The sequence below is a fragment of the Mustela erminea genome, chromosome 6 (genome assembly GCF_009829155.1).
Source record: "Mustela erminea isolate mMusErm1 chromosome 6, mMusErm1.Pri, whole genome shotgun sequence".
Classification (NCBI taxonomy): Eukaryota; Metazoa; Chordata; class Mammalia; order Carnivora; family Mustelidae; genus Mustela; species Mustela erminea.
In genome coordinates this window covers 133,919,024-133,932,723 of record NC_045619.1, presented here as the reverse complement: position 1 = coordinate 133,932,723, position 13,700 = coordinate 133,919,024, and the positions used below count along the sequence as shown (strand labels likewise).

General features: G+C 56.0%; 1 protein-coding gene across 1 annotated transcript; it reads right to left on the bottom strand.

The window, feature by feature from the left end:
• Window positions 1–43: 43 nt before the first annotated feature.
• On the bottom strand, window positions 44–11,504 carry LOC116593640 (WASH complex subunit 1-like). The gene is given in 13 exon segments (XM_032347913.1): window positions 44–181; window positions 341–408; window positions 1,400–1,558; window positions 2,265–2,398; window positions 2,400–2,433; window positions 2,524–2,679; window positions 2,682–2,724; window positions 2,920–3,055; window positions 3,257–3,390; window positions 3,553–3,699; window positions 3,887–3,998; window positions 10,293–10,446; window positions 11,446–11,504. Coding segments are annotated over 13 exon segments (1,449 nt in total). The 5' UTR covers window positions 11,480–11,504.
• Between the last annotated feature and the right edge of the window lie 2,196 nt (window positions 11,505–13,700).

The following is a 13,700-nucleotide window of genomic DNA, read 5'->3' as shown; positions in this document are numbered from 1 at the left end:
GGTGAGACCTCAATCTGGGTCTCGGTGGGGAAGGAGTGAGCCTCTAGGATTCCCAGTCATCCTCATCCTCTTCTCCAGGTGGCTGATGTGGGGGAGGCAGAGGTGGGATGGAGGCTGCCATTCGGGCAAAGGCTCCTCCTGGCCCCTCGCTGGCCCGTCGCAGGTCCTTTCCCAGAGATACCTGGGAGGGCAGAGGTGGAGGTTGAGGGAGTTAGTTTGGGACACCTGTTCACCCAGCCACTGGAGACTTAAAAACCGGAAGAAAAAAGCAGAATGTGCAGGATACAGAACATCCTGAGATTCGCAGCCCAGGGAAGGCAGCCAAGCTCCATGTCCTAACTTTACGCCGCATGACCAGCTTGTTAAAGAGATCCGACATCAGGTCCCCATCTTGGCTGGTGGCTCTCACTGTAGCAGGAATAAGTCCCAGGTCAAGAAGGATGAGGGGACCAAGGAAAAATCTGCCCCTGGGGTGATCTTCTCAGGGCTGGTCCTCTTTTCTGCTCACTCTCCATACCTGCCAGCCCCGCCCCCCAGCCACAGCATCACTGCCAGGTCCCAGAGCTACAGGCGGTCACTGGAGTCAGCACCGGGGCACTATTAAACTGGCAGAGCTGCCCTGTGAGACAAAGTGGGCAAGGAGGAGGGGCCCCACTGTACGGGCAAGGAAACTGGCCCAGAGAGGTTGTTGGGCAGTTTGCCTGAAGTCACAGCACAAATCTCAGGAATCTAGGTAGAACTCAAGCTCGGGACTCTGAAGGCACTGTGGCTTTGGCCCTGGGTGTTTTTTTCTTTTAAAATTTTATTTATGTGACAGCCAGAGAGCACAAGCAGAGGGAATGGCAGAGGGAGAGGGAAAAGCAAGCTCTGCACTAGGCAGAGCGCCTGATGCAGGGATTGATTCCAGCATCCTGGATCAGGACCTGAGCAGAAGGCAGATGCTTAACCATGTGAGCCCCCCAGGCGCCCCAGGGCCTGAATGTTCTGTTCGTGCTACACTCAGGATGCAGGGCATGGAACCTGCAGCCTCAAGAGGCTTGGAGAAGCAGGACTGCGCTAACCCTCCAGGTCCACAGTCCCTACAGCAGCTCAGGTCCCCAACCATGTCCTCAGACAGCTCCTGGCAGAATCTGAGCTGGGGGGAGGCTTTGTCTCCTGAGTTTAGAGAGGAAGGTTCTAAGCAGGCTACAAAACCAGGAAGGAACCCACAGCTTAGGCAGGAAGGGTGGGAATGTTAGGGACGGCTGCCCAGGGCTTCCCACAGACTGCCTGGGGAAAGCATGGGGCGGGTGGGCTGGGTCCTGCCCCTCTGACCTCTTGGGAGTCTGGTGGCGGCTACGAGAGAAGGTGGCCCTTTCCTGAGAGCCCCCCTACTGGAGCGGGCTGAGGATCCTCTCACCTTGCTCCTGCTCCTTCTGTTTCTTCTTCTCTAGCTTGCGCTCCTTGACGCTGCGGAGCTTGGCCTTGCCGATGCCCCCAGCCTGGCGGATGGACTCCAGCAGAGTGGCCCGGCCACTGGAGGGGTCCACCACTTCGTTGGGAGCTCCCTGGACTGCAGCTTGGGGGGTGGGGGCAGGGTGTGAAAAAGAGGGCTGCTCAGGCAGGCACTGTTGCAGGACAGCCTTGCCCAGCCTGAGGTTCTGGGGATCCAGGGGCTTCCCCTTGAGCCTGGCTGTGGGTCTTTCCTTTTGAAAGAGGAAGCCAGTGAGTAAGTCTGAGCCCTGGGAGACCGTGTGCAGCCTGGATGCTGTTTGCACCTGCCTGAGCTCAGCCAGTCCTATGTCCAGGCACCCCTGGTCCCTCTTCTAATGCCACCTAGTTTAGGTGGGAGTCTACTGATGGAGACTGTCTGAACTTGACACATGAGCCAACATGGGGGCTGGAGATAGGCGGGGAGATGTCCTGCTAAAATGAAATCCTGCCATTTATGGATATAAGTACTTCGTTGCTGAAGCCTTCTACTGTTTCCAGTAGCTGCCCCTTTCCCACTGGTGTAATTGGAAATGGGGGACAACAGCTCTACCTGTCCACGTCCAGGCTCCCTCTACTCTGGACATAAGAATTCTGGGGTGATACAGAGTTTGAAAGCCACGATTTCATGAACCCAGGGGAACAAGATTTTGAAAACAGCTATTCTGAAGGCCTAGAATTTATGGTCCTATAAACCTACAGGAAACCCTCCCAGGATCCAGAAATTAGAGGCATCCTCAAAGAGCACACGCCCCCTCGCCCTGACCCTCCACATACCCCAGTGCTGCTCTTACCTAAAGGAGACATGCCACCACTGCTGTCCTCCCTGGCACCTTGGACCGGGGAGGCCATGGGCTGCGGCGGGGGTGGGGGAGCGTTGACCAGCACAGCCGGAGCTGGGGGAGGCGGGGGTGGTGGTGGCGGTGTGTGGGGGGGGTGCTGTTAGCACCCCATCTTCTGGGTCTGAAAGAGAAGTGTGGGAAAGTTTGAGGTGCCCAGGAATGCAAGTGGCCAAGTAAGGGGGTTCTTGCCCAATTGTTGCTCTCTGCTCACCTGGCTTGAAAGTCTCGGCCACCTCTGTGTGGAAGGTGGGCAGCTCTGGAATGATGCCAGGGGTGGAGGGGGCGATGCCGGGGCCCAGGTCAGCGCTGTACATGAGGTCATCGGCGATGCCTGGCAGGTCGGGCAGGTAGGACGGCACGTCGATCTAGGCACTTGGCCCAGGTCAGGCACATAGAAGTAGTTCTCTGGAACCTGCAGGATTAGGTGGGGGCACGAGCAGGGGCTGAAGGGGGCTTGTGCCCTGCAGTTAGACCCTGGGGCAGTCAGCAGGGCCTAGTGCATACCCATGGACAGCAGGGTGGGAGCAGGGGCTCAACAGACCACTCACCTAGAGGATGCCGCCAGGCTTTTTTGTCCACCCTCCCCGGTGGGCAGCATGGGCTCTACCTGCTGCTCCAGCTGCTCCCTCTTGCTGATGGACAAAGGGGCATCGAACAGCTTCTCCTCGGTCTCTGTCCCAAACATCACATGGGTCTTTGTTACAGCACCAGCCAGGGGGTCCAGAAAGACATACTTTTTGTACCTACAGAGGTGGAAGGGATGTCAGGCAGCCCATCATCAGCTCGAGGCCCAGGGTCCTGACCCAGCTTTCCTATTTCATCCAGGCCAGTTAGTCTATAATGTGGACGCCAACACCTCAAAAGGGCAATCAGACTGCTGGGGCCCCCACAAAGCCAGGCCAGGCCACCCAGCCACCCTCCCAGGGCCCCGCCGTGTGCCGTACAGGTTCTCAGTAGTGTTGAACAGCAGCAAGGAGCTGACAGAGCTGATGTTGCTGGGAAGGCCCCCGAACCCCTTCTCGGCCTCATCCTTGGGCTCAGGCTTGTTGTTCACACACACAGAGAAGTATTTCAGCTTCTCCCGGCAGGGGCAGTAGCACAAGGATGGTGGGCTTCAGGACTGGGCCAAAGTGACCACCCATCCCAGTCCTAGTCCTCTCGGGGAATAGAGCCCTCAGTTCCTCCCTGACACCGAGGACCACCTCTGATCACCCCCTGTAAGTGTGTGAGCCCCTCAGACCTGCAGGGCCCACTCGTCCAGGGGGCGGTGCTTGCTCTGGATCCTGTGGCAGGGGCGTCTCTGCAGGCCAGGGTCCTGGGCACCCGTGAAGATGGACCCGTACTCCTGCAGGTGCTCTGGAGCTGGGTACTTGGCACCGGAGAACACCTGGGGACACAGGGGGTCCGAGATGCTCCAGAGAGTCTGGTGGGTGGCAATTTGAACAGGAAAGCTTGAGGTGTGGCTGGACAAGGCGGGCAGAGACCTAGGCAACTTCAGGAGCATAGGGAGAGAACAGGGCTGGGATTTCTGGGACTGCCTGCCAGCCACGGGGACTCAGGGTCACATGGTCTACCTTGATTGCCTTCTTGCTGCCCTTGATCTTCTCAATCTTGGCCTGAGCCAAGGAGACTCTCTCCCCAGTGGCCTGCAGCTGCCTCCAGCTGAGCTCTACATGCTGAGAAATTCTGCCATGGGGGGAAAAAAAAACTCAGCGGCTGAGGGCTGCTCCCCAAGCCCCTGCAGTCTCCTGCACCCCTGCTTCTATCTGCAGACTGCAAAGCCAAGGGCTTCCACAGGGGCCCTTAAAATACAGTGTAACCTGCTTGTCACGGCTGACCTTTAACTGTCCTGGTGACCTCCGCATAGATCTCTACTCTGAAGGGTCTAAATGAACTGTACTGAGTTTTTGGAGCTCTGGGTACAAATGGGCAATCACCTTGGCCCCAGGGTGGTGGCTGGACTTGCCATCTGTCAGGGACAGGGCCCCTGCCTCCAGGAATTTACAGCCTCAAGCAGGGGCAAGCGGAGAGAAAATAGTCATGATTCCCACAAAACTGCCTATTTCCAGATGAGACTCGAGCTCCCAAGGAGGAGGGAGGGTGGGCAAAGCTGGGTCTAAATCAAGTCCCAGACCCACTCACGTGGAACTGCCCTGACACACAATAAACGGCTCCTCTGGACAAAGTCCTCACCGTGGTTCCAGTGTGTGGTCAGAGGGCTCGCTCAGAGGCTTCCACCCACCATTCCTGGCGCATCGGGCTCCAGGGACTCCAAGGCCCTGAACAGGTCAAACATGTTCCCGTGTGGCCTCTGCACCGATGGAGTGCCGTCCCTGCAGACAGCCCCGGGACTGGCTTCTTTGCTTCACCGAGCACACTCCTCACTGAAGACTTCCTGACCACCGCCTCTATAAATGTGCACCTGTCACTTCCCAACCCCCCCTTTCACGGGGAGCCACTTGACATGCATCTATCGCCTATCTGCTCTCCAAGGGGGAGATGGCTGCGCTTTGTTCCCTACTGTCTTCCCAGCACCGGCACCTGGAGAGCTCCATGAGTGACTAACACCCATGTGCCCTCAACATAAGTGCACAGGAGCCTCACTTCCGCTGTCCCTGTTACTGAGCTACGGCCAGGTTGTTCTCCCTGCGGAGTGGACTGGGTGAACTGGGGCCAGGGTATCCTCCTCCCAACTGCTCCCCGACCTGCACAAACACCATTTCCCGCCCATGACCTCCACGCCTCACATTCAGAGAGGGTGCGTGTCGGCACCCACCTGGCCAGAGGGAGCATACAGGTGAGAAAGGCAGGACTGCCAGTGCCAGTTTCCCGGGAAAGGGCAGAGGCCACAGAGATGACAGGGGGGGCCCCACGGTGTCTGGGGTCAGGGAACACCAGGACTTCTTTAAAGGTCAAGGCCCTGGACCCATCTTCCTAAATCAAACCCCACTAACTCTAGAGGATTCTGGCCCCCGAGAGAACCTGCCAGATCAGCCAATTTCACAGCCCAGGGGTCTTGGCTCCCTGCAGTCTCCCTGCTTACTCCCGGCCCCTTATGTACAGGGGCTCACTAAGGCAGGGGGCTGGGGTACAACAGGCACCCAAAGCAGCTCAGTCTTCTCTGACAGACTGGGCTGAGTGGGCGGCGAAGGAGACAGAGGACTGAGGGCAGAGCTGCCTTCCAGTGAGAGGACGAAGAACCACCAGACTTGCATGAGCTCCATCTCTTCTGACGGGAAGAAGGGTTTGTGTCCGCTGAGAAAGGGTACTTGTGCGCGAGTTACCTCCTCCAGCTCCCAGCGCAGCCATCCTGCCCAGGGTGCGGAAGCCACCTCCGTGGTTATATGACAGCTCGGCCTGAAGTCCACATGGAGAGTGGGAGGGACAGCAGAACTGGAGAGGGACAATGGACATTTTGTTCTCCTTCCTCCGGCAAGGAGAGAAGGGCTGATCTCTCTTAGTTGTGAACACAGAGCTTAACCATAAACCCTGGCAAACTTCCAGAATGGATTATTAAATCGAGGGTCGGTAAGCCCTCCGAAGAGAAAAAGGGAGCTCCCAGGGGTCAGAATTGTTCTAAATTCACAGCCTTTTTTTTCTTTTTTTTTTTTAAGAGTTTATTTATTTGTTTGACAGAGAGAGAGAGATCACAAGTAGGCAGAGAGGTAGGCAGAGAGAGGTGGGGGAAGCAGGCTCCCTGCTGAGCAGACAGCCCCACGTGGGGCTCGATCCCAGGACCCTGGGATCATGACCTGAGCCGAAGGCAGAGGCTTTAACCCACTGAGCCACCCAGGTGCCCCAGCCTTTCTTTTTCTGACAGGGATATTAGACTGGTGTAGCAGGGGAAAACCTTAAACATAGTGCATCCTGAGTCAGCAAGGATTCTGACAGCTTCTCACAAAATCCTGTGGACGAGATGGAGCTATGGGGGTTGGAACATATTTAGAAAAACTCAGAGCCAGATGAGGAACAGCGCCCGAAGTGCACTGCTGAGCAATGGACTGATTTCAGCCTTGCACGAAGTTCTCTGGCAGGGCCTCGTCCAGCTCATGCCACACTGGGTTAGTAAACTGGGGAGAGCGAACGGGGGAGGGTCAACATGGTCTGCATGGGGAATCAAGACTCACAAATCTCAAGAGTCCAGAAGGATGGACTGTAATCAGCAAGAGGAAACTGACAAGGGATGAGGTCCAGCATTTAGGTGGGAGAAGTCCAGTGCCGCAGAGGATGGAGGGTTAGCAGCAAGGCCTGACGTTTCGGTTAACTAGAGCTCAGTATGAGCTACAAGTGTGTTAAGCAGCTTACGAAGGAAACAGGATCTTCGCGCACACAGCTCCTTGTCCCTTCTCCCTTCTTTCAGTAAACGGGACATCCAGTCTCTTGGGGGCACTAGAGAGGAAACAGACCCCAGATTATGAGGTAATCTGTGCTGGGCACCCATCTCTCTATAGCTGTGTCCCCCTTAAACTGGATCCACAATTTAAGAGAACTCTGAATTCCTTCTAGGCTAACTATAGGTCTGTCTTAGTCACTGCTGTGTCCCTAGCACCTGGCACTGTGTCTGACATGTAACAAATACTGGGTGAAAGAAAAGCGACAAGTTCAAGAACGTCCAAAGGAGGGTGATGGTGAGGAGTGAGCTACTCACGTCCTGAGTGTTCTGGCAACAGGTGAGGTGACTTAGACAATACAGTAATTCTCTCCGTATGTCAAAATCGTCACAGGTGCTGGCGGGTGGAAAGCGACTGCACTTATCGTGTTACCCCCAAAGGCAGCATGAGGACCAGCGGGTGGAGTTACAAGGAACCAGCTCTCAGTTCTGCACAAGGAGAACTTTCTAGTAAACTTTCCTTCTAGGAGAGCTCTGCAAATCAGATTCCCGCGGATGAGCACCCATCAGAAATGCTCCAAGGGAGGCTGCTGTGGGGGGCAGGGGAAAGCAGACAGGACTTCCAGGGTCATCCAAGAGCCTACCAATCTAAGCAACGGCCTCCAGGCTGTCCAACCTCTCACAGTAGGAGCCGTGGTGCCAAGAACACAAAGCACGGGCAAAAGGGCTCTCACGAGGGCAGTGGCAGTGCCGAAGGTGGCAACAGGAAGGACCAGCAGGCCACATGTGGCTGGGACGGAAAGCCATGACTGATTAGCAGTGCCCTCCACGAGAGTTTGGGGGAGTAGTGGCAAGAGGGTGATCTGTTTGCCATTCCTAATCTACACTCCCTCACTCGGTGGTCTGCTTCACGGCAGGTCAGTTTCCAAGCTTATCGCTAAAGCCAAGTCCCCAAAACCCCAGCGTGGTCTCTGTGGGTGTCAGGAATGGAACTGGCTCAGCCAGTCTGCTCAGAGCCCAGGACAGAGATGAACCGGGGAGCAGACATCTCCCAGGGACAGAAACAGGTATGTTTACCATCTACTTCGTGGCAGTGGGACCTTGAGCAATTCAATGAACTGGCCTATGCCTTGGGCTTCTGCAGCTGCGACATGGGGCCGGTGCCATGTTCCAGCACTAGCTGCTGAATCAGGTGCTAGTACCACCCACGAGGGTAGGAGGGATTATGGGCTCCAGGTGCTCAGAGGAAAGCAAGAAGAGGCGGTGCTGAGCAGACATGGGGGAGGATGGTCCAGGCCCACGAAATAGGCACTTCACAGGGGTGACAGGAAGCCACTCCTCCCGGAGCACCACAGGGACCACCACTTGGGCTCCCGGGCCCCACCTCCCATGCTGAGCCCCCCAACCCCCTCACAGATGATTTCCGGCCACAGTCTCCCCACCCCCTGCAATCAGCACACCCTCATGCCTTCCACCTGCCCAGGGAGGCTTCTGGGGAGGAGGGAGCACTAGCTGGTCCTCCTCTTGCAGGTCCTATCCCTTGGCATTGCGGACACTGAAAAGCTCCTGTGTCCCCTCCTCCGCCCCTGGCAGGATTAGGAATGATCTGCTAATTGTGCAGGCAGCTGACTGAGCTTCCTAACCTTGGGAGTCCCCAGGTGCCAATCAGAGCCAGGAGAGGACAGGAGGAGGGGAGGAAGGGGGCAGGGGGAGAAGATGGGAAGGGAGAAAAGGGAGGGAGGGAAACCAGGAAGAGAGGAGAAAGGAGGGCTTGGAAAGACAAAGGAGAGGCAAGGGAAAAGCTCTGCAGAGAAAAGGAATCCTTCCCCAGGGCTGACGGGAAAGGCAAGCGACAGCACCCAAACTTCCACACACAGAAGCTATCCAGCTCCTCTTCCCTCCGCCCCCCAACCCCCTCTGCCTCCTCATCTAAGTCATGCGAAGCAGGAGACAGGTGATGTCTCTGGGCGGCTATTTTGGGGCCTGGCTTTTCCCAAGTGAGGGACAGGCAGAAGCCCCGACAGGGGGAGGCACTTGTCATTCTCTTCAGGCTCAGCGTGGCTCCCAGCAGAGGAGGAAGGCCAGACCTAACCGACACGTTCTAACAGCTCACTTGCCCCATCGTCCATCCCCTCCCTCAGCCCCGGCACATTCCCGCAGCACTGCAGAGCACAGAAAGCAGTGAGAGGCCCTGAGAGTCCTGCTCCCAAGGGCATGCAATCAGAGGGGGGTAAGCAAGGCCCAGGGACCCAGAGAAAGCGGACTCTTCACACCCTGTTCCACAGTGCAGGAGCTGAATGCGGGCCAAGTAGCAATGTCTGCACCCCCAGTACAAAACGGCCCGTTCAGGCCAGCCTCCCCTGGGGAGCCCGGGATACACCATGCTCCCGTTCAGGCCTCTGATCCATGCGCACCCATTTCTAGACCCCAGCAGAGGCCCTGCACACCCATATTCCTACCCCTGCCTAACCACAACCGAGCCCTCCTACGGCCTTCAGGAGGCCTCCCCTGACCACATAGCAGGCATGCAGGTTTCCTCTCCAGCATCCACGTCTTCCTCACTCAAGTAGGGGCCCTCAATTCCTTTGAGGAACCCGCTGCTCCACAGGCTCAGGCCCTGCACTTCAGGTGGGGCTAAAGCCGGGGGAGTAATGCGGGTAACAGGGTCTAAGCCCATCAGTGTGTCACGGCCTCTGCCCCCGCAAGGGGCTCTGGGATAGACATGAGAACCCAGCCAGGCCAGTGTCCCTCTTTCCTATTGGACCTGATCGTTGAGTGCAGGAGCATCAGCCCTGCTGGAGGCCAAGGCCTTTCTGGGAATGCGGCCAACAGAGAAACAGTAAGCTGGGATGGAATGAAAGAAAAATCCGGTACTGACGACATCGGTTAAGCCCTGCGACTCCATATCCTGCTCCACAGACTGATTACTATTTGCTTCAGTGGATTTGGGGAGTTCTGATGCCTACTTATCGTCTCTTCTCTAGATCCCTAGAAGCTGACACGGTTCATGCTACACAGTGAAGAATCAATCCATCTCAGCTTGGTGTTTCCCCCATTCTAGACTACAAGGTCCTTGGGACAGGAACCAGGTTGCACACATCGTCGGGACCCCTCAGGGTCCAGCAGTTTTGGCCCAGGGTGGGAGGTCAGTGGGGTGACCAGGCACCAGGCTCCCGAAAGGCACCCTAAGCTCCCTGGACCACGCCGAGGCTCCCAGGAGACAGACTTCCTGCCCTCTCCTCATTCCATCCTGGGCACAGGGACATGAAACTGTCTACAGGTGCCAAATGCCAGGAAAGGAAAGGCCAGTGTGCTAAAACTCCAGTGCCCCCCGGAGAGAAAGGCAAGCATACAATCACAATCCTGGTGAGAAAACACAAATGTTTCTGACGGGTTTGCTTTTTGCCTCTATTTTGGTCGCTGGGCAGGGGGTATCTATCATCTGGGACTGATGGCTCTTAAAGGCCTGTGTCCTCTTGCTAATGTGGCCCTGGGCATAGTTAGCACAGACATAAGCACAGAAAGGGCACATAGCACTTTTCGAAACTACTGATAGCAAGTTTACGGAGGAGGAGCAGAAGGGCTGCTCCCGGAGGGCGCATGCTGACTGCCCAGCCCTCAATCAGGTGTGGGTGAGTGGCAGCACCCACCTGCTGAAGATGTCTCCAGAGACCTTCTGAAGGTACTGCAGGGCATCGGCCACCTGCTGGATGGCCTCCTCCCGCCGCAGGTCCGGCTGGATGAGGGGCACGGCGTAGGTCTGCACTGCCAACGAGTGCTGGGTCCTCGTGGGAGTCATGGTGCCTGTGGGTGGGAACCAGAGCATGAGGGACCAAGTGCCAGGAGGACGGAGCCCAGCCCCCAACCTAAGCACTCCCCCACCCCCCCACCCCCACCTGCAACTGTTAGCTGCAGAACTGTTGGCTGTAGGTCCCACCTCTGGAGGTGGGGAGTGGGGGACAGAGCAATGGGTAGGAGGCCAGGAGCTCCCTGGAGCTGGTCCTCTGTTGATGCTTGTTGCATCAATGAGGGAGGGCAAGTGGTAATGACAACAGAGACCAGAGAGAAGCAGTCGGAAGTGCACTGCTCTGCTAGGCACCCTTTCCATCCATTATGTCATTTCTACCTCCCAAGCCTAGACGAAGAAGAAAGAAACCGTGGCTGCAGAGTGAAAAAGAGTTTGGAGCACAAGGATGGATTGAGGGGTGGGGGGCCGAGAATGTCTGTGTCAACTGCCAAATGATACCCAGGTCTGGAAAAGCACAGGAAATGCAGACTCCTGGGTTCTTTTCACTCTGGCCCCAAGGAACTCAAGACCTGTTCCTGAGACAGGACAGGTAGTGGCTGGTGACTGGGCTCTGCTCCCCCAGGCTATAGCTAAGGGGGGCCAGGAGGAAGGAGGGGCATGGGAGGGTGGGGGACAAGGAGGAAAAACACTCCTACCAATGGCAGGATGAGGGCAGAGTCTATTTATACTGGGTTTAATTAACTCCGCTCCCTGGTGCCATTAAAGCAGAAATCATGCTGCACACGGCACTGATTTGATCGGCAAGAGATGTACCAGGCAGAATATTAAGGCTCCGGGCCCCTATAAATAGGCCTAATCACAGCCCCTCAGTAGAAGACGGTGAGGAAGACATTAACCAGAGCTGGCCCTGTGCTACAGACCTTTTCTCTCTGGCCCCATGTTGAGGCCCCTGAGTGCAACACAGATGGAGGTGGGGCAGGGTAAGTGTAACAGAGAGGGCTGAGGAGGCCTTGCGTGGGCTTAAAGAATGGTTTGACTTGGGGTAAGTCGCTTGCCTTCTCTGAATCTCTGATTTTTCCCATTTCCCATTTTGCAGTCTTGAGCATGGCACCACTCTCCAAGTGGTTCTTCCCAACACAGCACACCATCTTCTCCAAGCTGGAGCTTACTCCTTTGCTCTCTCTGCTGGCTTCCCCAGCCCTTCTTCTCCCGGGGGTTGTTCCTCCTACCAGCCCTCCGGGTCTGCTCTTCAACTTCTTCTTGGGCAGTGACATCCTCAGTCAGGCCCGAAGCTGCCTAGCATCCTCTTCTGGGCTGGAGAGTCCCTCCTCACTTCCCCACTTCTCTTCCCTCCTATCACATGACCCAAGTGGGGCCAGCTGATGCCGAAGCCAGGAACCTAACCCTCTGAGACCACTGCACTCCTTTCAAGAAGGCCCCCCCCATTTATATTCATATTGATGCAAACTTGCTGGCCTTTCTAACCTAATTCTGTACCTTGGTTTTCCTATCTGTAAGCTCAGGAGAGGGTAAAAGGTGGAGATACTTCTGTGCACATTTTGAGATAGTTCTTTGTAAGTTACCCCAACTGTGTGTGTGTGTGCACAGGAGGGGGTCGTACGGGGACAAATCTCAACAAGGAAGTAGCAGGTCCACTCAAGAATTAAGAGACTGAGGGGTGCCTGGGTGGCTCAGTCAGTTGAGCATCTGCTTTTGGCTCAGCTCATGACCCCAGGTCATGGGATCAAGCCCCACATCAGGGTCCCTGCTCAGTGGGGGGTCTGCTTCTCCCTCTCCCTCTGCCTGCAACTGCTCATTTATGCACATGCTCTCTCTCAAATAAAATCTTGAAAAAAGACAAAGAACAAAGAGATTGAGTACAGCTGGTCAGTTGTTTATTCATTCCGTCTCCAGACATCTCCGGATCAGCTACTAGGTGCCAGCCATGATGGCAACAAAGATGAGTAGGGCACTATGCTAGCCACAGAGACAGCCTCACAAACAAACACCACATGACAAGTGCTCTAATTCGGCCACAATACTAGTGGCTAGGGGAGAAGCCCCAACGAAGGAGTGATCATCCCCACAGAGGCTGGAGGAGTCAGCAAAAGGTTCTCAGTAGAAATGGCATCTCTCTACCAGGCCCAGCCAGGCACTGGGGAGAGGGCATTCCAGGTAGAAAGACTTGAACAAAAGTGTGTAGGGAAGGGCAAGTAAGTGGTGCTGAGTGATAAGGGTACAACTATCCTTGTGCCATTAGCAGGAAAAAATTAAAAAGCCAGATTGTGATCAACACTGCATACCCCAGCAAGAAGTTGACTCTGAAGCCCTTACGCCCAAGCTGTCCAATATGCTAACCTCTAGCTGCACATGGCCTGCCGGAGTGGAGGGTGGTGTAAGTGCAAAATGTACACAAAATTTCAAAGACTTAGTAGGGGAAAAAAATGTAGAATGTCCCATTAAAATTTTTATATTGATTACAGAATGAAATGACCGAATTTTAGATACACAGAATTAAAGAACATCTATTACTATCTCGATTTCATCTGTTTGTTTTCTTAATATTTTACTTACTTATTTGAGAGAGTGCGCGCCAGAGCGAGCTCAGGCAGGTAGAGGGGCAGAGGGAGAGGGAGAAGCAGGCTCCCCACTGAGCAGGGAGCTCCATGGGGGACTTGATCCCATGGCTCTGGGATCATTACCTGAGGTGAGCGCAGACATTTAACCGACTGAATCACCCAAACTCCCCAATCTGTTTCTTCTTACTTGTCAAATTACAACGTGGGGCTCACGCCGTATTTCTATTTGATGACACTACCCTACAGAATATGGTAAAAACCATAAGACACCATACCCGCCTCTCAGTGCTGTTTAATCACAGAAGTGCACGGACTCCTTCCCGCAAACCATCCCGGGCCCCCACTCCCAGGGCCCTCAGCCGCCCAGGTTAACAGCCAGGCCTGACGCAGTCAGGAAGCAAGCCAGGGGAAAGCAGCGAGACAGGTCACCTAAGAGGGGCCGGGGAGGGAAGGGAGCTGCTGCAGGGGGCTCCGAGGACTCGGTCGAGCCCGCTTGCAAGGCCCAGGGGCCAGAGGGTGCAAAGGCCCGTGAGGGTCACCGGACCGGCGGGCCGCGACGGGGAGGGCGAGCTGGCGCCCGGGGCCCAGAGTCCCGCGTGCCGGCAGGGCCCTCCCCGCACCCCGGCCTCGACCTCACGCCGCGGAGGAGAGCGGCTCCAGGGGTGCTGGCGAGCGGGGAGGGGCCCGTCAGACTCGGGGCAGAGGCTCGGCGCGGCTTCCGGGCGGGCGGC